Here is a 24,059-nt window from a genome sequence, read left to right on the forward strand (position 1 = left end):
GTGTTAGTGAGGTCGGGTACTGATGTTGGGCGATTAGGCCTGGTTTGCAGTCGGCGTTCTAATACATCCCAAAGGTGTTCGATGGGGTCAAATTCTTCCACACCAATCTCGACAGTCCATTTCTGTATGGACCTGGCTTATTGCACGGGGGCATTGTCATGCTGAAACAGGAAAGGGCCTTCCCCAAACTGTTGCCACAAAGTTGGAAGCACAGAATCGTCTAGAATGTCATTGTATGCTGTAGCGTTAAGATTTCCCTTCACTGGAACTAAGGGTCCTAGCCCAAACCATTATTCCTCCTCCACCACACTTTACAGTTGGCACTATTCGGTGGGGCAGGTAGTGGTTCTCCTGGCATCCACCAAACCCAGATTCGTCTGTTGGACTGCCAGGTGGTGAAGCGTGATTCATCACTGCAGAGAACGCGTTTCCACTGATTCAGAGTCCAATGGCGGCGAGCTTTACACCGACGCTTGGCATTGCGCATGGTGATCTTAGGCTTGTGTGCGGCCATGGAAACCCATTTCATGAAGCTCCCAACAAACAGTTCTTGTGCTGACGTTGCTTCCAGAGGCAGTTTTGAACTCGGTAGTGAGTGTTGCAACCGAGGACAGACTTTTTTTACGCATTTCAGCACTCGGTGGTCCCATTGCGTGAGCTTGTGTGGCCTACCACTTTGTGGCTGAGCCGCTGTTGCCCCTAGATGTTTCCACTTCACAATAACAGCACATACAGTTGACCGGGGCAGCTCTAGCAGGACAGAAATTTGTCGAACTGACTTGTTGGAAAGGTGGCATCCTATGATGGTGCCACGTTGAAGGTCACTGAGCTTTTCAGTAAGGCCATTCTACTGCCATTGTTTGTCTATGGAGATTGTTTGGCTGTGAGCACCAATTTATACTCCTGTCAGCAATTGTGTGGCTGAAATAGCAGAATCCACTAATTTGAAAGTGTGTCCACATACTTTTGGATATACTGTATAGTGTAATTAACTTTGACATTATGGGCAGATTAAAAAAAAATCTAAATTTAATACATTTTCAATTCAGGCTGTAACACAACAAAATATGGAAAAAGTCAAGGGGTGTGAATACTTTCTGAAGGCACTGTACTATCTACATGACAGTATGAAACACAATCTACATATACTATCTATACAACATGGTATGAACACAAGTGTAACAGTATAACTTTACGTCCGTCCCCTCGCCCCGACCTGGGCGTGAACCAGGGACCCTCTGCACACAACAACAGTAACCCACGAAGCATCGTTACCCATCGCTCCACAAAAGCCGCGGCCCTTGCAGAGCAAGGGGAACCACTACTTCAAGGTCTCAAAGCGAGTGACATAACCGATTGAAACGCTATTAGCGCGCACCACCACTAACTAGCTAGCCATTTCACATCGGTTACACAGGCTACACCCCTCCCTCTCCTATCCCCTCCCACTCTTTGCCCTCCTTTACCTCAACCAGATTCCCTATACCTTTCCATTCCTTTCACATCTCCATATGGTGCTTAGTGGCTATGGGTTGATTTTAGGAATTGAAGACAGGAAAAGAAGAGCAGAAAAGAGAGGTGCTTAGCAGGAACCCTTGCCTCAACCACAACCATAACCCTAACCCTAGCTTTATGTCCACATCCCGGTTCAACCCTAGCTTCAAGGCAACATCCCGGTTCAACCTTAACCCTCAACCACAACCCTAACCCTAGCTTCATGTCAACATCTCGGTTCAACGCTAAACCTCAACCCTAACTTCCTGTCCACATCCCGGTTCAACCCTAACCCTAGCCTCAACCCTAACCCTAGCTTCATGACCACATCATGGTTCAACCCTAATCCTAGTCTCAACTCTAACCCTAACATTGTCTGTGAACATTGTCTTGAAAGCAGTTACAACAGTCTCTCTGGTCAAGGCCTGCATGTTTCTTTTCACAAACACAGGGCTATCTGACATCTGATAGGGTAGACAGAACTGTGGGTGAGCTCGACACAAAGTACTACTGATATAGACCTCTACTCTGATACTGATGCTATGTCCTAATATTCTACAAGCCGTCTTCTCTTCTTTCCATTCCTTCATGAGCACTGATACTTAAGGACTAAAGACCAGATAAAATAGGTTTTATGCTTATTTCTAAATTCTCATCATGCTAATTTCCTAAATCAGTGATAATGCCTCTTTCATAGAGTGAATTGAGCCTAGCCTGCAATACCATGAGTGTGGCCTGCAATACCCCTGTCTTCCAGCAGAGTGTACCAACTTGTGTTTCCTACCCCTGCTCTGGATAGGATTGGGTTTTGGCTAATCTGATTTTAAATCTGTTGTTAGGAGGTGGATTTGCAGAGGGAGATTTTCCAAGCTGACAGAAGTGCTGACCACATCTCAGGGTTTATAATCTCAGGTGACCATCTCAGACAGCAGCTGCTCAAAACAGTGACCTCAATATTATCTGAAGGTTTTCTGTCTACAGCCTATCCCTCTCCCTTCATAACAATGGGTTTTACATGCCTGTGTCCACTGGCTGTTACCTGGTACTTATCAGGAAACTATGCAAACAGACACACAAACAGTAGAGCTTGTAAAACAGTTTGGTTTTTATTCACCATAAAACAAGAATTCTGTAGAATATATGGCCTGGATATTTTTGGTCCTCTTGTGGTTCCATCACCACTCAAACAAACCAACAAACAGTGTTGTAAACATTTAGTTAATCTGTACAACAGTGTGGGTTCCTGAGAGAAGTGTACACTTATTCACACATCAACTAAAAATACAGTTGAAGTCGGAAGTTTACATACACCTTAGCGAAATACATTTAAACTCCGTTTTTCACAATTCCTGACATTTAATCCTAGTACAAATTCCCTGTCGTAGGTCAGTTAGGATCACCACTTTATTTTAAGAATGTGAAATGTCACACGGTCCTTTGCTGTTGTTCTGGGATTGATTTGCACTTTTCGCACCAAAGTACGTTCATCTCAAGGAGAACGAACGCGTCTCCTTCCTGAGCGGTACGACGGCTGCGTGATCCCATGGTGTTTATACTTGCGTACTATTGTTTGTACAGAATAAAGTGGTACCTTCAGGCATTTGGAAATTGCTCCCAAGGATGAACCAGACTTGTGGAGGTCTACAATTCTTTTTGCTGAGGTCTTGGCTGATTTCTTTTGATTTTCCAATGATGTCAAGCAAAGAGCCACTGAGTTTGAAGGTAGGCCTTGAAAGACATCCACAGGTACACCTCCAATTGACTCAAATGATGTCAATTAGCCTATCAGAAGCTTCTAAAGCCATGACATCCTTTTCTGGAATTTTCCAAGCTGTTTAAAGGCACAGTCAACTTAGTGTATGTAAACTTCTGACCCACTGGAATTGTGATACAGTGAATTATAAGTGAAATAATCTGTTTGTAAACAATTGTTGGAAAAATTACTTGTGTCATGCACAAAGTAGATGTCCTAACCGACTTGCCAAAACTATAGTTTGTTAACAAGAAATTTGTGGAGTGGTTGAAAACTAGTTTTAATGACTCCAACCTAAGTGTATTTAAACTTCCGACTTCAACTGTATAAGCAGAGTGTTTAGAGAGTTTCCACCAGTGAACACTTTGGGGAGATGGGCCAAACACAGAATTTGGCCAGAGTGTTTGCGATATGTCTGGAGGCGAGTCGAAATATGCACTTTGTCATTTTCAAGTTAAGATTACCTTCCTCGGGGAAGCGTTTCAGTGTTACACTCCTGCATAGCCCGCTCCATTTATTTACAGAAATTATTATTTGGCCAACCACTGCCCCCTGGTAACGCCACAGCAACTGATCACCATGGCTATTAGACACACTTGAAGATTGCACTTAAAGCCTCCTGTCCTTGGGGTTATTACCGTGAAATGATCTTCTCTTCAATCCCATAATAATATAGTATCAGTGCTTTCCAGTTGCTGTTTATCTTCAAACCTCCAGCTATTTTCAGCAATTATTGTCTATTAAATGTCTGAACCAAGTTAAATGGAATAAATAGTTCCTTACTCGTATTAGCAGAGACTGCATTCACGGTAAACACTGCATATGTCAACTCAATCGGAAATTACCTTAAAATGTCAATCGCGCAATCCGTAATGCTTTCAGCGATACAGACTGACTAGAGCCCATAACAGTGTCACATTACAACAGTGTAGTGTTGGGATATTTCTTTCAGACATTGAAACCAATTTCATTCACTTTCTCTTAATATGTCTACTTTAGTAGAAAATAAAAAGTGATTTAAAAAAGCTACCTTTATATCTCTAATTGAAAATACCTGATGGAAGGGGAAGGGGGATACCTAGTCAGTTTCACAACTGAATGCATTCAACTGAAATGTGTCTTCCGCATTTAACCCAACTCTGAATCAGAGAGGTGTGGGGGTGCTGCCATAATCGACATCCACGTCTTCGGCGCCCGGGGAACAGTGGGTTAACTGCCTTGCTCAGGGGCAGAACAACAGATTTTTACCTTGTCAGCTCGGGGATTCAATCCAGCAACCTTTCGGTTACTGGTCCAATGCTCTAAGGTACAATCTATATGCAAAATACATTCACAGAATTAAAAAAGCTTTCAAAAAGCCAATATAAACATACCATAGTGCCTATCTAAAAAGGAACTATTATTGCTCATACAAATGCCATTGCTTTTAAAATAAAGCTTATCTTATGTTTAGCTTTGGCCGTAAATCAGTTTGACATGCTGGTAGGCTTACTCAATGGTTTTATAGGCTATGCAATATTGTAACCCTTCTTATTTGTCCCATTCAAACCCTTCCCCGACGCTTATTGTGTCATCATTTTAGGCAATAAAGTTTCCATTTGTGATGCGTCAGATATCAGTGAAACATTATCTGTACTCAGTCAGGTCATATGGGTTTGTAACCTGGGTAAGTGCCAGGTAATACATAAATCACCCTGTTAAAATACTGCTGATTTTGTGAATGAAATGCATTACAAAATAAAGCGCTGTCACTTTTACTACAAAGAAAGCAAAATAAATACGAAAATAAGTTAACATCAAACATTTCAAGTATCCAACCCCCTCTGAACACTATCTACTGACCTGGCAACAGTGGAGGAAAGGGTGGAGTGTCATCACTTCCTCCTGTGGTGTCATTTCCTCTTCCCGACAGCCAGGTGCCGTCTCGTGGCCACCTCCACCCTCCTCCTCTCCGCCTCCTCCGCTCTCTTCCTCTCCTCCTTCAGTTCTTTATACCTCCACTTTGGGAGCTGCAGGAAGTTGCCCCCACCGTCTTTAAAGCTGCTCTTCCTGCGGACTCTCTCAGGTTCATAGGTTGGCGTTGGGGCCTTAGTGATTCTCACCTTGGGAATGGACAGCCCTGGCCGTACACTACTACGCCTCACCATACCCAGGGGCAGCAGGCTAGCTCTACGCAGGGCCACAGAGGAAACGGCCTCAGAGCCAGACACCGTACCCAGGTTAGGGTTAGTCGTGGTGGGACTTTTGTTCTGCGGCGGGAGGCTGGACCGCCGGTCCTTTGGAGGTTTAGGCACCAGAGTGACCCGTGAATTCTGGAAGAGTTTGCGGTGGTCGTCGAGCCTCTCAGGGTTCTGGGTTTTCAGTTCTTTGGCCCGTTGGCGTCGGAGGATCTCTGGGACGGAGTAGCGACGTTTACCCACGCAGGGCGGGCTTGACGGACACACCTAGAGAGTAAGAACAAACAGGTATACATAAGGAGGGGGAGGGAGCAATGAGAACATAAAGCCAGAGAGAGAGAAAAAGACAGAGAGAAAGGTTAAATAGAAGAAAGTGAAAAAGATGAAGAGAGGAAGGAAGAAGAAACAGAAGTTTCTAACTCACGGTGGAACACGCCACTGCCACAAAGGGGCTCCCTAGGGCTGTTGTCACGGTGACTAGGTGATCTAAGACTCCTTCGTCGTCAGGCTCTGTGATGTTAGCGAATGTCAGAGCGTTCCGTATGGTGTCTGATATACGCTGCATACAGCCTCGAGGCTCCCGGGCCTTAGATACTAGAGAAGCCAGCTGAGGCCACTCTGGACTGGAAAATAATACAGTTACATGAATATAATGACTTAGCTAGTAATAGTGGTAGTACACTCTGGACCATAACAATAATATCAGATTAGGAAATAATACGATTGGAAGAATAACAATATTCAATTATATCGATGACATTATATAATGATAATAAGAATCATCACCACCACCAACATCCTCATCAATATCACCATCATCATTATTATCATCCTCATCACCATCATCATTATTATCCTCCTCATCACCATCATCATTATTATCATCACCATCATCATTATTATCATCACCATCATCATTATTATCATCATCATCACCATCATCATTATTATCATCCTCATCACCATCATCATCACCATCATCATTATCATCATCCTCATCACCATCATCATTATTATCATCCTCATCACCATCATCATTATTATCATCCTCATCATTATTATCATCCTCATCACCATCATCATTATTATCATCACAATCATCATTATTATCATCATCATCACCATCATCATTATTATCATCCTCATCACCATCATCATTATTATCATCCTCATCACCATCATCATTATCATCATCCTCATCACCATCATCATTATCATCATCCTCATCACCATCATCATTATTATCATCCTCACCGCAACCACCATCATCAACATTACTCATAAAGTTGAGTCTACCTGTAAGCGTCACACAGTTGATAAGGACAGGGTCGGGAGAGGAGGCGTGTCATGGCCCAGGCGGTTTCGTAGCGTCCCGTGAAGAGCGCCCACTCTCTGGAGGTCAGCTTACGACCAAAGTCTCTCGTCTCCATGTCAGCTCCTTACAGAGGAGAGGAGGAGAAGGAAAGGCATGAGGAGAAAAATGTATGACGACATCCTGAAGATATCACCCTACTGGTGGTAGGAGATGTTATTCATGCTAGAAGTTACTGTTTGAAGTTAAATATTGAAATTCTGTATAAATTATGAAATATAAGTGAAAGTAAAGTAATTGGTTTGTGTCCATCTGTGTAAGTACCTGCTAGCATCAGGGCTCGTACACACTCCACCTTGCCCTGCATAGCAGCCTTCATCAGAGCAGTGAAGCCATGACAGTTCCTCCTCTCTATGTCCAGACCAGGGAAGTAGTTCAACAGGTAGTTACTGATCATTATGTGACCTGGAGTAAGGGAGGGAAAGGAGGGGAATGAGGGAAAGAGAGAGAGATAAAGAGAGGGCTGTGAACCTTTTTGAAGTGTGTGTGTGTACGCGCATGCGGGTGAGTGTAGGCATGTGTATGGGTCTATGTGTGTGTGTCCTACCTGCCTGGGCAGCGGTGATGAGGGCAGTGCTCCCCTCCTTGTCCTGCCAGTTGACATCCAGGTGAGAACACTGGGCCAACGCTATGACAACATCAACGTAACCCTGGTAACACGCCACCATCAGCCCCGTCTGAGGGAGAGCGAGAGAGAGAAAGAGTGAGAGATGGGGAGAGAGAGAGAGAGATGGGGAGAGAGAGATAGATAGATGGGGGGAGAAAAAGAGAGAGATGGGGAGAGAGATATAGAGGGGTGGGGGGAGAAAGAGAGCGAGAGAGAGAGAGAGGGGGGGAGGGGAGAGAAAGAGAGAGAGGGGGAGGGGAGAGAGAGAGGGAGAGGGAGAGACAGAGAGAGAGGGGGAGGGGAGAGAAAGAGAGAGAGTGAGAGAGAGAGGGAGAGAGAGAGGGGGGAGGGGAGAGAAAGAGAGAGAGAGTGAGAGACAGAGAGAGAGTTATTGTTTATTTCACTTTTGTCTATTATCCCTTCCACTTGCTTTGGCAATGTTAACATATGTTTCCCATGCCAATAAAGCCATTGAGAGAGAGAGAGACTGTTTAGTAGGTTACCTCAGATACGGGAAACACAAGTGTCTCACTGTTCTGCCTTCTACTAAATACAACTATGTTTCTCCCTCCCACCCTCTCTACCTGTAGCACTGAGGTGACTACTCCTGTTCCGGGAATGTGTGTGTGTGTGTGTGTGTGTGTGTGTGTGTGTGTGTGTGTGTGTGTGTGTGTGTGTGTGTGTGTGTGTGTGTGTGTGTGTGTGTGTGTGTGTGTGTGTGTGTGTGTGTGTGTGTGTGTGTGTGTGGTGTATAATCAGGAATTCCTGGAAAAACTCAAAGTGGATGTGTGTGAAAAATGGCCTTTTCACATACTGTACCTCACCATCAAAATAGCTGCGCTGAAGTTTTTCATTTATTAAATGTAGAGTAAAAGTGCAGGCTTGTTGTTAAACCATTATTCTTAAGGCTAGATGAACTTGTTTCTCCTCACTAAAGGTTGACCCCAGCCCTAGCACTATGTTCTGTAGTGGATTGAGGTTGACCCCAGCCCTAGCACTATGTTCTGTAGTGGATTGAGGTTGACCCCAGCCCTAGCACTATGTTCTGTAGTGGATTGAGGTTGACCCCAGCCCTAGCACTATGTTATGTAGTGGATTGAGGTTGACCCCAGCCCTAGCACTATGTTCTGTAGTGGATTGAGGTTGACCCCAGCCCTAGCACTATGTTCTTTAGTGGATTGAGGTTGACCCCAGCCCTAGCACTATGTTCTGTAGTGGATTGAGGTTGACCCCAGCCCTAGCACTATGTTCTGTAGTGGATTTAGGTTGACCCCAACCCTAGCACTATGTTATGTAGTGGATTGAGGTTGACCCCAGCCCTAGCACTATGTTCTGTAGTGGATTGAGGTTGACCCCAGCCCTAGCACTATGTTCTGTAGTGGATTGAGGTTGACCCCAGCCCTAGCACTATGTTATGTAGTGGATTGAGGTTGACCCCAGCCCTAGCACTATGTTCTGTAGTGGATTGAGGTTGACCCCAGCCCTAGCACTATGTTATGTAGTGGATTGAGGTTGACCCCAGCCCTAGCACTATGTTCTGTAGTGGATTGAGGTTGACCCCAGCCCTAGCACTATGTTCTGTAGTGGATTGAGGTTGACCCCAGCCCTAGAACTATGTTCTGTAGTGGATTGAGGTTGACCCCAGCCCTAGCACTATGTTCTGTAGTGGATTGAGGTTGACCCCAGCCCTAGAACTATGTTCTGTAGTGGATTGAGGTTGACCCCAGCCCTAGAACTATGTTCTGTAGTGGATTGAGGTTGACCCCAGCCCTAGAACTATGTTCTGTAGTGGATTGAGGTTGACCCCAGCCCTAGAACTATGTTCTGTAGTGGATGGAGGTTGACCCCAGCCCTAGAACTATGTTCTGTAGTGGATGGAGGTTGACCCCAGCCCTAGCACTATGGTCTGTAGTGGATTGAGGTTGACCCCAGCCCTAGCACTATGGTCTGTAGTGGATTGAGGTTGACCCCAGCCCTAGCACTATGTTCTGTAGTGGATTGAGGTTGACCCCAGCCCAAGCACTATGTTATGTAGTGGATTGAGGTTGACCCCAGCCCAAGCACTATGGTCTGTAGTGGATTGAGGTTGACCCCAGCCCTAGCACTATGTTCTGTAGTGGATTGAGGTTGACCCCAGCCCTAGCACTATGGTCTGTAGTGGATTGAGGTTGACCCCAGCCCTAGCACTATGTTCTGTAGTGGATTGAGGTTGACCCCAGCCCTAGCACTATGTTCTGTAGTGGATTGAGGTTGACCCCAGCCCAAGCACTATGTTATGTAGTGGATTGAGGTTGACCCCAGCCCTAGCACTATGTTCTGTAGTGGATTGAGGTTGACCCCAGCCCTAGCACTATGTTCTGTAGTGGATTGAGGTTGACCCCAGCCCTAGCACTATGTTATGTAGTGGATTGAGGTTGACCCCAGCCCTAGCACTATGTTCTGTAGTGGATTGAGGTTGACCTCAGCCCTAGCACTATGTTATGTAGTGGATTGAGGTTGACCCCAGCCCTAGCACTATGTTCTGTAGTGGATTGAGGTTGACCCCAGCCCTAGCACTATGTTCTGTAGTGGATTGAGGTTGACCCCAGCCCTAGCACTATGTTCTGTAGTGGATTGAGGTTGACCCCAGCCCTAGCACTATGTTCTGTAGTGGATTGAGGTTGACCCCAGCCCTAGCACTATGTTATGTAGTGGCTTGAGGTTGACCCCAGCCCTAGCACTATGTTCTGTAGTGGATTGAGGTTGACCCCAGCCCTAGCACTATGTTATGTAGTGGATTGAGGTTGACCCCAGCCCTAGCACTATGTTCTGTAGTGGATTGAGGTTGACCCCAGCCCTAGCACTATGTTATGTAGTGGATTGAGGTTGACCCCAGCCCTAGCACTATGTTCTGTAGTGGATTGAGGTTGACCCCAGCCCTAGCACTATGTTCTGTAGTGGCTTGAGGTTGACCCCAGCCCTAGCACTATGTTCTGTAGTGGATTGAGGTTGACCCCAGCCCTAGCACATTTGTTCTGTAGTGGATTGAGGTTGACCCCAGCCCTAGCACTATGTTATGTAGTGGATTGAGGTTGACCCCAGCCCTAGCACTATGTTCTGTAGTGGATTGAGGTTGACCCCAGCCCTAGCACTATGTTCTGTAGTGGATTGAGGTTGACCCCAGCCCTAGCACTATGTTATGTAGTGGATTGAGGTTGACCCCAGCCCAAGCACTATGTTCTGCATAACTGCTTCAAAACGATCTGAATTTTTCAATTTCTCCAGTTTCAAATACAATATATATAAAAATACATGTATTTGCACTTGAAACTGTTATGAATTAAAATAATTAAATGTTTATGTGAAAAAGTTCCATTCATGTGTATGATGTCATTATATGAAATGCGTAGAATTCAAGGTTGTTGAATGTTTTACATTCTGTAAGATTTGGCTATACCTGTTAGCAACAGCCCACATCCTTCATCCCCAGAACAAATCTAAATTGACTATTTTCAAAGATATGTGTTGATTAAAAAACAACATTCTGGACATGTTTTGCCTAGATCAATGTCTGCATCCGAACCCTGTCGTGGAAACATGAAGTCTATTCCCTATGGTAAACCCTAATTGTTATACAAGTGACATGTTGTAGCTATTTTTAGGAGGAATAACATCTATTTGACGAGCTGCGATTGAAACTAAATGCCTAATAATACATTTCCTAGAACACAAAAGGACTTGTGGGCATAAGACCAAGACAGCAGGTTTATTAATAGGTGAAGGTCCTTAAGGTCAATAGGGTCACTGAGTGAAACTACTCCGCTCTCAGCCCCACAGGTACACACACAATCCCAGGACGCTGAGAGAGAGAGCGAGAGAGAGAGCGAGAGAGAGAGCGAGAGAGAGATCTGGGAATATAGAAAGACAGGAATAGAAAGGCTTAGCCACAGAAAGAGAGAGCGAGAGAGCGAGAGAGAGAGAGAGTGATATATATATATATCTCTGGGAATATAGAAAGACAGGGCTAAGCCTTTCTATTCCTATCAGCCACACAGAGAGAGACAGAGCGAGAGAGAGAGAGAGAGAGAGAGAGAGAGATACCCCACAGAGCCCCAGGACAGCAACACAATTAGACCCAACCAAATCATGAGAAAACAAAAAGATAATTACTTCACACATTGGAAAGAATTAACAAACAAACTGAGCAAACTAGAATGTTATTTGGCCCTAAACAGAGAGTACACATTGGCAGATTACCTGACCACTGTGACTGACCCAAACTTAAGGAAAGCTTTGACTATGTACAGACTCAGTGAGCCTAGCCTTGCTATTGAGAAAGGCCGCCGTAGGCAGACATGGCTCTCAAGAGAAGACAGGCTATGTGCTCACTGCCCACAAAATGAGGTGGAAACTGAGCTGCACTTCCTAACCTCCTGCCCAATGTATGACCATATTAGAGACATATTTCCCTCAGATTACACAGATCCACAAAGAACTTGAAAACAAACCCAATTTTGATAAACTCCCATATCTACTGGGTGAAATACCACAGTGTGCCATCACTGCAGCAAGATTTGTGACCTGTTGCCACAAGAAAAGGGCAACCAGTGAAGAACAAACACCATTGTAAATACAACCCATATTTATGCTTATTTATTTTCCCTTTTGTACTTTAACCATTTGTACATCATTACAACACTGTATATATACATAATATGACATTTGTAATGTCTTTATTCTTTTGAAACTTCTGTGAGTGTAATGTTTACTGTTCATTTTTATTGTTTATTTCACTTTTGTATATTATCTACCTCACTTGCTTTGGCAATGTTAACATATGTTTCCCCTGCATATATTTCCCATATATTTCCCATGCCAATAAAGCCCTTTGAATTGAATTGAGAGAGAGTCAGAGAGTCATTGAAAGACAGAGAAAAGACATTAAACTCTGGCAGTAGTCCTTGTTATGTCTCATTTCATTGAGAGAGAGAGAGAGAGAGAGAGAGAGAGAGAGAGAGAGAGAGAGAGAGAGAGAGCAGGGGAGAGAGAGAGAGAGAGAGAGGGAGAGAGAGAGCAGGGGAGAGAGAGAGAGAGAGAGAGAGAGCAGGGAGAGAGAGAGACAGAGAGAGAGATAGCAGGGGGGAGAGAGAGACAGAGAGAGAGAGAGCAGGAGAGAGAGATCAGGAGAGAGAGAGAGAGCAGGAGAGAGAGAGCAGGAGAGAGAGAGTGGGAGAGAGAGAGAGAGCAGGAGAGAGAGAGAGAGCAGGAGAGAGAGAGTGGGAGCAGGAGAGAGAGAGACAGAGAGAGAGAGATAGCAGGGGGAGAGAGAGACAGAGAGAGAGAGATAGAGAGAGCAGGAGAGAGAGAGCAGGAGAGAGAGAGCAGGAGATAGAGAGCAGGAGAGAGAGAGTGGGAGAGAGAGAGAGAGCAGGAGAGAGAGTGGGAGCAGGAGAGAGAGAGACATCCACAGATCACAGAGAGTGGTGTGTTTATGTTGAATAATTTCAAAAAAAATAAATTAAGCTCATGAAAGAATGCATGTGTTATGTTGACTGTAAATAAACAGCATTGTTCTGTTGTCCCTCCAGTTAATATGTAGGCTGAACATCCTCTCTAGAGTCAGAGGTTATCTCTTTCATCAGGGTTGTGTCCAGTCCAGAGGGTGACCTTTAACCCCCTAGACAGGATGTTGACTATGTCCGTGTGCAGTTACTGTATGGTACCATATTACTATACCATGTGCAGCCTGTTTATTGTGCTTTGTCTTTAGCTGGCCAGATCCATTTTTTAAATGTCACAACTTCTAAACTACAGCAATAGCAAACAGAATTATATGTGTATAACTCATTTCTTTAATATTTCAACAGTTTTAAACCATTAAACATGTGTTTTTTGGTGTGTAAATTAGAGCCAGATAGTAGTTGATTGCGTCACGCTGGCCTCGGTGACACCAGAGGACATTAGATAGGACATGCCTCACCCGGAGAGACACAAACCCAAAACAGAGCTTTGTTGACAGTTTGACAGAGAGCTAAGGTTGTCATTCCTGATACAGCAGATAATTTCATGGATGAAAACATTGCCCCTTATTTCTATGGCTAAGCAAACTGAAAGCATATCTCAAACCCTAACCTTTAATTCCTCTTTTGCTTTGGCACAACCATTGTGATACAACTGAGAGATTTTCTGCACACAAAAAAATAACACAAGCATTGTGTAGATATTTGTGCAGACATTCTCTCCATTGTATCACAGAAGCATCAGAACCATTTTACAACCTACATGAAGCCTAGCATGTGTGTTTTACAGAACACGAGGCAGGAGACAGGACTGTGTCCCAGTGTAATGAACAGCAGACAGGAGACAGGACTGTGTCCCAGTGTAATGAACAGCAGACAGGAGACAGGACTGTGTCCCAGTGTAATGAACAGCAGACAGGAGACAGGACTGTGTCCCAGTGTAATGAACAGCAGACAGGAGACAGGACTGTGTCCCAGTGTAATGAACAGCAGACAGGAGACAGGACTGTGTCCCAGTGTAATGAACAGCAGACAGGAGACAGGACTGTGTCCCAGTGTAATGAACAGCAGGCAGGAGACAGGACTGTGTCCCAGTGTAATGAACAGCAGACAGGAGACAGGAGACAGGACTGTGTCCCAGTGTAATGAACAGCAGGCAGGAGACAGGACTGTGTCCCAGTGTAATGAACAGCAGACAGGAGACAGGACTGTGTCCCAGTGTAATGAGATTTATCATACACTCTTAAAATGAAGAATGTCTTTCTCCCTCCATCTCTCTCTCTCTCTCCCAACTGAGGATATCCACACACATTTCTCTCCTCCTATTATGCCCATAATTATAAGAATTCCTCGACATGCAGCGTTGATGAGGAATGCAGGCACAACGCCACCAACACACACTGAGAGCGTTGATGAGGAAGGCTGCAGCATGGGGGCAGATGAGTAGCAGTCCCAAGGCCAGGCAGTGAGAGACAGCCTGTCGGCATCATGGCGTTACAATTCTGATTATGTAATTCACACTCTTCCTCCCTCAGGCCCTGTGACCTCATCATTGATTACACACAGAGAGAGGACTGCATGACCACTTCACTGTACAATCTGATAAAGGCTGATCCCGCGCACTGCCAGAACGAGTGAGTGAGTGTGTGTGCATATGTTTATATTCACAGTGAGAACTAAACAACATACAGAGGCACGAATACTCAAAGGCGAGTTGGTCTTTAGTGGCTTTGAGTGTCTATCAATTCAAAGGAAGGGTCCAACTGGTGGTTTCCAGCCAGTTCCTCATAGGTCTCTGTGTTGTTGGAAAACATAGTGGTGTGTATCTGGTGAGTCATACTGACACTGAAAACACCATGTGTCATAATAATAATGCAAAACCACTTGGGGACCATTATGTATACTGTCACGCCCTGGCCATAGAGAGGCTATTATTCTCTATTTTGGTTAGGCCAGGGTGTGACTAGGGTGGGCATTCTAGTTTCTTTATTTCTATGTTTTCTGTTTCTATGTTTTGGCCGGGTATGGTTCTCAATCAGGGACAGCTGTCTATCGTTGTCTCTGATTGGGAATCATACTTAGGCAGCCTGTTTTGCCACCTTAGTTGTGGGTAGTTGTCTGTGTTAGTGGCCTGTATAGCCCTAGTCAGCTTCACGTTCGTTTCTGTTGTTTCTTGTTTTTTTGGCAACATTCATAATAAAGAGAAATGTACGCTCACCACGCTGCACCTTGGTCCGGTCATTTTCACCCTTTCGACGAGCGTGACAGAACTACCCACCACAAACGGACCAAGCAGTGTGGTAAGGAGGACTGGACATGGGAGGACATCCTGAATGGGAAAGGATCCTGGACGTGGGAGGAGATCCTGGCGGGAAAGGATTGCCTGCCGTGGGAGCAGGTGGAAGCAGCGAGGAAGGCGGAGGCAGCGAGTAAAAGGGCCCAGGATTACACAGGGTCACGGCTGGCACGAAAGACTGGGAGGCCACTCCCCAAAAAATGTTTGGGGGGGGGAACACGAGGAGATTGGCTGAGTCAGGTTGGAGACCTGAGCCAACTCCTCGTGCTTACCGTAGGGAGTGTGGTACTGGTCAGGCACCGTGTTATGCGGTGGAGCGCACAGTGTGTCCAGTGCGCGTTCACAGCCCGGACCGCTACATTCCAGCTCCCCACATCGGCCGGGCTAGAGTGGGCATCCAGCCAGGACGGATGGTGCCGGCTCAGCGCATCTGGCCGCCAGTGCGTCTCTACGGCCCAGGTTATCCTGCGCCGGCTCTGCGCACTGTGTCTCCGGTGCGTCTGCACAGCCCAGTGCGTCCTGTGCCAGCCCCCCTGCCTTTGCCAGGCGAAGGTAACCATCCAGCCAGGACGCGTTGTGCAGGCTCTACGCTCGAGACCTCCAGTGCGCCTCCACGGCCCAGTGTATCTGGTGCCTGCTCCAAGAACCAGGCCTCCAGTATGTCTCCCCAGCCTGGTGAGTCCTGTGCCTGCTCCCAGAACCAGGCCTCCTGTATGTCTCCCCAGCCTAGTAAGCCCTGTGGCTGCTCCACGCACCAGGCTGTCCATACGTCTCCTCACTCCAGTGATGATACATGGCACGAAGCCTCCAGTGATGATCCATGGCACGAAGCCTCCAGTGATGATCCATGGCACGACGCCTCCAGTGATGATCCATGGCACGAAGCCTCCAGTGATGATCCATGGCACGAACTCTCCAGTGATGATCCATGGCACGAACCCTCCAGTGATGATCCATGGCACGAAGCCTCCAGTGATGATCCATGGCACGAAGCCTCCAGTGATGATCCATGGCATGAAGCCTCCAGTGATGATCCATGGCACGAATCCTCCAGTGGTGATCCATGGCACGAAGCCTCTAGTGAGGACCCATGGCACGAAGCCTCCAGTGATGATCCATGGCACGAAGCCTCCAGTGATGATCCATGGCACGAAGCCTCCAGTGATGATCCATGGCACGAAGCCTCCAGTGGTGATCCATGACACGAAACCTCCAGTGAGGATTCATGGCACGAAGCCTCCAGTGATGGTCCATGGCCCGGAGCCTGCAATGAGGATCCATGGCACGAAGCCTCCAGTATTGATCCGCGGTCCGGAGCCTGCAGCGACGGTCACCAGTCCGGAGCCTCCAGCGACAGTCTCCAGTCCGGAGCCTCCAACGACGGTCTCCAGTCCGGAGCCTCCAACGACGGTCTCCAGTCCGGTGCCTCCAGCGACGGCCTCCAGTCCGGAGCCTCCAGCGACGGTCTCCAGTCAGGAGTCTCCAACGACGGCCTCCAGTCTGGAGCCTCCACCGACGGCCTCCAGTCCGGAGCCTCCAGCGACGGTCCCCAGTCCGGAGCCTCCAGCGACGGTCCCCAGTCCGGGGCCTGCAGCGAGGGTTCCCAGTCCGGGGCCTGCAGCGAGGGTCCCCAGTCCAGAGGCGCCACCAAAGTGGGGGGAGCCAGAGGTGGAGCGGGGTCTGCGTCCCGCACCGGAGCCGCCACCGAAGTAGATGACCACCCTGACCCTCCCCTATAGAGTCAGGTTTTGCGGCCAGAGTCCACACCTTTGGGGGGGGGGGGGGTACTGTCACGTCCTGGCCATAGAGAGGCTTTTATTCTCTATTTTGGTTAGGCCAGGGTGTGACTAGGGTGTGCATTCTAGTTTCTTTATTTCTATGTTTTCTGTTTCTATGTTTTGGCCGGGTATGGTTCTCAATCAGGGACAGCTGTCTATCGTTGTCTCTGATTGGGAATCATACTTAGGCAGCCTGTTTTGCCACCCTAGTTGTGGGTAGTTGTCTGTGTTAGTGGCCTGTATAGCATTAGTCAGCTTCACGTTAGTTTCTGTTGTTTCTTGTTTTGTTGGCGACATTCATAATAAAGAGAAATGTACGCTCACCACGCTGCACCTTGGTCCGGTCATTTCCACCCTTTCGACGAGTGTGACATATACACTAGATGGCTAATAAGGGATGCTGTGTTGACGCCACGATGCCTCCATCTTGGCACTCCCTTACCAGTGTAAAAAAAATGTTGGATTATAATTTTTTGAGATTACTAATGATACCGTCCCCACTACAGCAACAACAAAAAAATTAAATACATGTAATCTTGCCCTTGAAACATTTAATTGAAATAGTGTAGAATTCCAATCATTTCTATGGAGGACTGCTCCTACTGGGGAGTGCCAATATGGCTGAACAGTGGCTTCAAAGCCTCTCAATGGCCAATACATAGCATCAGCAATCCAGGGTTTATATATATCATTGATACACAGCCACACCCAACTGACAGCATTTATTACCTGCTTGGTATTCCAGGTATCTTTGCATTGTCAAATCAAACGCTCTTCTCATGAGAACGCTCTTCTCATGAGTCTCTGTAAAATACTGTCTTAACAGTACAGGCCCTTTAATTGACAGTGGGGAGATTCATATTAGAAAGTCAGTAAGTGTCACGTCCTGACCATAGAGAGCATTTATTTTCTATGGTAGTGTAGGTCAGGGTGTGACTAGGGGTTGTTCTAGTTTATATTTTCTATGTGAGGTTCTAGGTTTATTTTCTATGTTGGTGATTTGTGTGATTCCCAATTAGAGGCAGCTGGTAATCGTTGTCTCTAATTGGGGATCATACTTAAGTAGCATTCTTTCCACCTGTGGGTGATGGGATATTGTTTATGTTTAGTTGCCTGTTAGCACTGCATTGTCGTCACGGTTCGTTTATTCTTTATTGTTTTTTTTTCTAAGTTTCACTTTCTCTAAATAAATATGTGTAACTCTACGTACGCTGCGCCTTGGTCCGACATTCATTATTACGAACAACGTGACAGAATATCCCATCAACAAAGGACCAAGCAGCGTGCCCAGGAGGAGGAAGTATCCTGGACTTGGGAAGAGATTCTGGATGGGAAGGGATCCTGGACTTGGGAAGAAATCCTGGCAGGACAGGATCGCCTTCCGTGGAAGCAGGCGCAAGCGGTGAGGGAAGGACAGCGACGACGCCAGGGTTCATTGAGCGGCCACGACGCAAGCCCAAAAGACAGCCCAATTATTTTGGGGAGGGGGCACACGGGGTGGTCGGCGACGCTGAGGGGTAAGTCAGAGACCGAGGAGGAATATTGGGACAGATTGAGCGAGGAGTGGTTGGCAAAAGTTGAGGGGAGTGAACCAGAGATTGTCAGTGAGTTGAGGGAGAATGTGGAGAGAGAAATGAGAGAGTTATTGAATTGGTGGAGGATGCACGACATTTGCCCTAAGGATCGTGTTATCGATGTAAAGCCACCTGAGTCAGCTCTCCGTACTCATCCTGAGAAGTGAGTTAAAGTTCCGGTACAAGTGATGCCGGCTATACGCCCCAGGTCTCCAGTACGCCTTCACAGCCCAGTACGTCCTGTGCCAACTCCTCGTACTCACCGTGTGAGGTGTGCCATCGAACCGGTACCATTGATGCCGGCTATACGCACCAGGTCTCCAGTACGTCTCCACAGCCAGATACGTCCTGTGCCTGCTCCTCGCACTCTCCCTCAAGTGCGTGTCCCCAGTCCGGTACGTCCTGTGCCTGCTCCTCGCACTCTCCCTCAAGTGCGCTTTCCCAGTCAGGTGCGTCCTGTTCCTCCTCCCCGCACTCGCCCTGAAGTGCGTGTCACCAGTCCGGTGCCACCTGTACCGGCCCCACGCAGCAGGCCTCCAGTGCGCCTCTCCAGTCCAGTACGTCCTGTGCCTGCTCCTCGCTCTCGCCCTGAGGTGTGTGTCACCAGCCCGGTACCACCAGTGCCGGCCCCACGCACCAGGCTTCCTGCGACTATCCCCATTCCAGAGCTTCCGGCGACAGTTCCCAGTCCAGAGCTTCCGGCGACAGTTCCGAGTCCAGAGCTTCCGGCGACAGTTCCGAGTCCAGAGCTTCCGGCGACAGTTCCCAGTCCAGAGCTTCCGGCGACAGTTCCCAGTCCAGAGCTTCCGGCGACAGTTCCACAGTCCAGAGCTCCCGGCGACAGTTCCACAGTCCAGAGCTCCCGGCGACAGTTCCACAGTCCAGAGCTTCCGGCGACAGTTCCCAGTCCAGAGCTTCCGGCGACAGTTCCACAGTCCAGAGCTCCCGGCGACAGTTCCACAGTCCAGAGCTCCCGGCGACAGTTCCACAGTCCAGAGCTCCCGGCGACAGTTCCACAGTCCAGAGCTCCCGGCGACAGTTCCACAGTCCAGAGCTCCCGGCGACAGTTCCACAGTCCAGAGCTCCCGGCGACAGTTCCCAGTCCAGAGCTTCCAGCGACAGTTCCACCGTCCGGAACCTCCAACGACGGTCCACGGTCCGGAGCCTCCAGAGACGGTCCGCGGTCCGGAACCTCCAGAGACGGTCCGCGGTCCGGAACCTCCTGCGACGGTCCGCGGTCCGGAATCTCCTGCGACGGTCCACGATCCGGAACCTCCTGCGACGGTCAATGGTCCGGAACCTCCAGCTCCATGGCCAGAGCCTTCCTCTGCGCCGATGTCCAGTCCAGGCACGGCGTCCAGTCCCGCTCCAAGGCCGGAGTCTTCCTCTGCGCAGGTGCCCAGTCCAGGCACGGCATCCGGTCCCGCTCCATGGCAGGAGCCTTCCGCGGCGCCGATGCCCAGTCCGAGCACGGCGTCCAGTCCAGCTCCAAGGCCAGAGTCTTCTTTGGCGTTGGTGCCCAGTCCAGGCACAGCGCCCAGTCCCGCTCCATGGCAGGAGTCTTCATCTGCACCGAGGTCCAGTCCAGGCACAGTGTTCAGCCTGGGTCCCTGGCTGGATCCGTGGGATGAGCGGGTTCTTCGGCCTGCACCAAAGATGGTTGATCCGAGAGCTGAGCAGGTACTTCGTCCCACACCAGAGCCGCCCCCGATGCTGGCGGATGAGCGGGTACTTCGCCCCGCATCAGAGCTGCCACCGACACTAGACACCCCCCCTAACCCTCCCTTTTGTTTCAGGTTTTGCGGTCGGAGTCCGCACCTTTGGGGGGGGGGGGGGGGTACTGTCACGTCCTGACCATAGAGAGCATTTATTTTCTATGGTAGAGTAGGTCAGGGTGTGACTAGGGGTTGTTCTAGTTTATATTTTCTATGTGGGGTTCTAGGTTTATTTTCTATGTTGGTGATTTGTGTGATTCCCAATCTCTACTTGGGGATCATACTTAAGTAGCATTCTTTCCACCTGTGGGTGATGGGATATTGTTTATGTTTAGTTGCCTGTTAGCATTGCATTGCCGTCACGGTTTTTTCTAAGTTTCACTTTCTCTAAATAAATATGTGGAACTCTACGGCTGCGCCTTGGTCCGACATTCATTAAAACGAACAACGTGACAGTAAGCAAACCTATATTACACTGATTCTCTCACAGGTACCCTGAATCCATCCACAAACAGTAAAACACAGACAGACACATAAAGACACACACACACAGTGCTGGTTGTTCTGCTGACTGTGAGAGACTCAGTCATAATTACAGCAACAGGAAAACACTATCAGAACTTCCGGCTCCTCTCTCAAGACCCATACATCCTGGGCAGACACGTGAAAGGAAATGAAACTAATATGAGATGTGGTTCTGGTTCTGATTCTACTGTCAAACAACCTACTTTAGCAACTCAGCTCAGCTTGGATGGGAAGAATAGGCTTAACTTTGGGATATAATGTTAATCATACCTCTCAAAGTTGAAATATCTGCTACAATGACCAAGTTATATGAAGCATCTGATTACTGTTGTCGTGGCTGACATGTTCTTAAAACTTCAAAAAATATATTTGTCTAACCCCTCGACACACTGATATACATGAGCGAATACATAACTGTTGACGTACTTCAACAAATATACAACAGTTGATCACTTTGGATATGCACTTTGACCATGCGTAATTACGCACAGGTGAGTTCACACCGCACGCACCATTGTGTACAAGGCAGTGCCAAACGACCTAATCTCCAAACCCACGACAGAAAGAGAAGCCACTGGATAGAAATGCATTAGAACAGAACACTTTCCGATAAAAAAAATATTTGACACAGAACATTTGGGCACATTTAACCCGACTTACCCTGTTGTTTTTATCCATCTCCTTCACCTCCTCTACCCCCACACCTTGTCGGATCATGATCCGGACTATCGTGGCGTTGTTGGTGCAGCACGCCTGGAAGAACGTCAGCGGCTCGGGACTCTGTGGAGAGGGGGTCCGCTCCTTGTCCGCGAACACATCGTCCGGTGGGTAAAACGAGTCGTCCGAAGCGATACTTTTACTGTCCGGAAATAACGAGCAATCACCGTATTCCTCGTACTCATCCCCCTCTGACTCGCAGGACCCGAGGTATGAGTCATCGTCTGTTAAGGACGGTGATTCCTCGGTAATGGTCGGATGGACCTGGGTGATGCCGCTGGCGCCTTTGGGGTTCTGCTGCTGCTGTTTGACTCGGGCCGTAGTAGAGGAGCCACCTCCGTCTCTCTCATCCGTGATCAGCACCATCTAACCCCCTAGGTGGCTGTTCTCCTCAGGGGGGAAGAACGGGTGGATGTCGGGCGAAGAACACTTGGACGTTTTTTCCAACATCAACGCGGAGTATGAGTTGAACTTTGCAAAGAGCCTGGAAATGGAATGACAGTGAAGGTTTGGCAACTCGTTGTGATGTGATCTAACAGGCAAACTGCTGATCCTACTCGGTTGAGGAATATTCCCCAGATAATAGTCCAACTCCAGCATCCCACGTTCCGTGAGAAATTAACATGAAATCATATCGCTGCGCTGTCCCTGGAATACCAACCTAAACTACACCGGGTTGTAGCCTTCACCGAAGTCAAAAGTTGATTGTTTTTGTTCATTTTATAAAACGCAGAAAGTTTTTCCATCACGTCTGGAGTAGTGAGAAAATGAAATACCCCTGATTTAAAGTGCAATTCAACAGTCAAAATCCCCCTTTGCCGACACGAAGTAAACCGAGAGTTACGACAACTCTTGTTATGTCATCATCAGTACGAAAAAAAATATGTTCCTCATTAGGACAGAAAACAATAGATACGCAGTACCCAAAGTAAAAGAGCCACACTCACCCAGCTAACGCGTAGAGTAGAAAAACAGGCGCTCGATCAACTGTAGTCCCATAATCCGATTAGTTTCGTAGCCAACTGCCCCCTCTACATCGCTCTCCCCTCCCTCATTTCGTTTTCATTTGAGCAGATTAATTCCGCTCTGTCTGAAATGTTGACAACAGGAATACTTTGAGATTATCATTTTAGCTAAATGGGGGCAACCCCATTGCAACCCTTTCATGAGACATTGGTCATTGTTAGAATGATTCAAACTGCAAAAGAAAAAACAAAACGTCTGTGCAGTCATTCTTTCGGTTTCAAATTTACAGAAAAAACAAATGTTCTGTTTCTTGGATGATGTGAGGTCTGTCAGGAAATCCCCCTACATTACCCTAGTTCTCACTGTGAATGACTCACACACTCAGTAAAACAGTTACAACAGTTCAGATATCCATCCTTGATTCAACCATGCAGCCACTTTTCACACTTGTAGAACAAGCCAAGTTAAAGTAGGCCTAAACGGACTATTGATTCACTGACCAATCCATGTTTAATATGGTCCCATCATCTCATGATGCCAATCCAAGACAGTGGTATTGTGCTTTTTAAATGGCCTGTGGATCTGTGTGTCTGCTTGCTAGAGGGACTCTCCTCTCTCGGTGTATCTGACCCTAATCTGTCCCTGGCCCGGCCCCAGCTGTCCTAGCCGCCCGAGGCCTATGCAGCCTCTAAGTCAGTCTGCAGTGTATCAGCCCATTGCTAATCAGATCCAACAGGAGTGAATGACAAGGCTGTTTAGTGTTCAGCAGGCCTGTTTTCTCCTGGTCTTCCTGATGTAGTCAAAGGCCTGATGCAGACACACATCCAGTGGCCATGGCTGGTTTGTCTGTGTGCGCGACAGAGACAATGAATAAGAACCTGCCTGGTTCCTGCCATATAACTTCATATGTGGCAATTAATCTATCCCTCTGTGATTCTGACCCACCTGATCTCATCTTGACTTGTGAGCCGCACCTGGAATCCCCAGACAGACAATCAGAGTAGAACCCCTGGGGGGTAAAGGACAGGTAAACGTCTGGCCTGAGCCCATGTTCTGAGGATCACAGGTGTGTGACAGCTACAGAGAAAGGGGTGTCACTCAACAGATCAGCACCCGGAACTTTAAGCCTAAGCATTTTCTGTGGGACCGTGTCAATGCTCTATAGATGCTAATCATCAGTATATATATAATTCTATGAAGATCATGCCTTTATAAGTAGATAAACTGACAACTAATATCTCATACTGCCTATATTCTTCATCTATGTCAGTAGACCTCTCAATTAATTTATTTAAAACAGAGCCTACACAACACCTTGAAGGCATAGATCCACCCGAAGTTGTTTTCAGCCCTCAAAAGTGGTTCTACTTTCGAGGTCGGGAAATGTCTGTAAAAAAGAATATGTACATATATTTCTGAGGTGAACTATCCCTTTAACAAGCCATCCCCTCACCTGGAATACCCTGTGCTGCAGTGTACAAAAGCCCTCTTATGACTACTCAGACACACCCTGGCCTCTGTGTGGGTTTGAGTACACCGTGTGTGTTTATACAGGTCTCTGAGTTGTTTCCCCTTTCCCATAAAGCA

The 24,059-nt window shown here is 47.4% G+C and overlaps 1 protein-coding gene across 1 annotated transcript; it reads right to left on the reverse strand.

The window, feature by feature from the left end:
• Positions 1–4,471: 4,471 nt before the first annotated feature.
• Positions 4,472–22,456, reverse strand: LOC120027582 (ankyrin repeat domain-containing protein 33B-like). Its single transcript, XM_038972561.1, has 6 exons — positions 21,450–22,456; positions 7,344–7,473; positions 7,061–7,201; positions 6,721–6,862; positions 5,849–6,047; positions 4,472–5,691 (listed from the first exon to the last, which is right to left on the reverse strand). The coding sequence occupies exons 1-6, from the start codon at positions 21,870–21,872 to the stop codon at positions 5,140–5,142; spliced, it is 1,587 nt and encodes a 528-aa protein (XP_038828489.1). The 5' UTR covers positions 21,873–22,456; the 3' UTR covers positions 4,472–5,139.
• Between the last annotated feature and the right edge of the window lie 1,603 nt (positions 22,457–24,059).

This window comes from Salvelinus namaycush, chromosome 33 (genome assembly GCF_016432855.1).
Source record: "Salvelinus namaycush isolate Seneca chromosome 33, SaNama_1.0, whole genome shotgun sequence".
NCBI classification, from domain to species: Eukaryota; Metazoa; Chordata; class Actinopteri; order Salmoniformes; family Salmonidae; genus Salvelinus; species Salvelinus namaycush.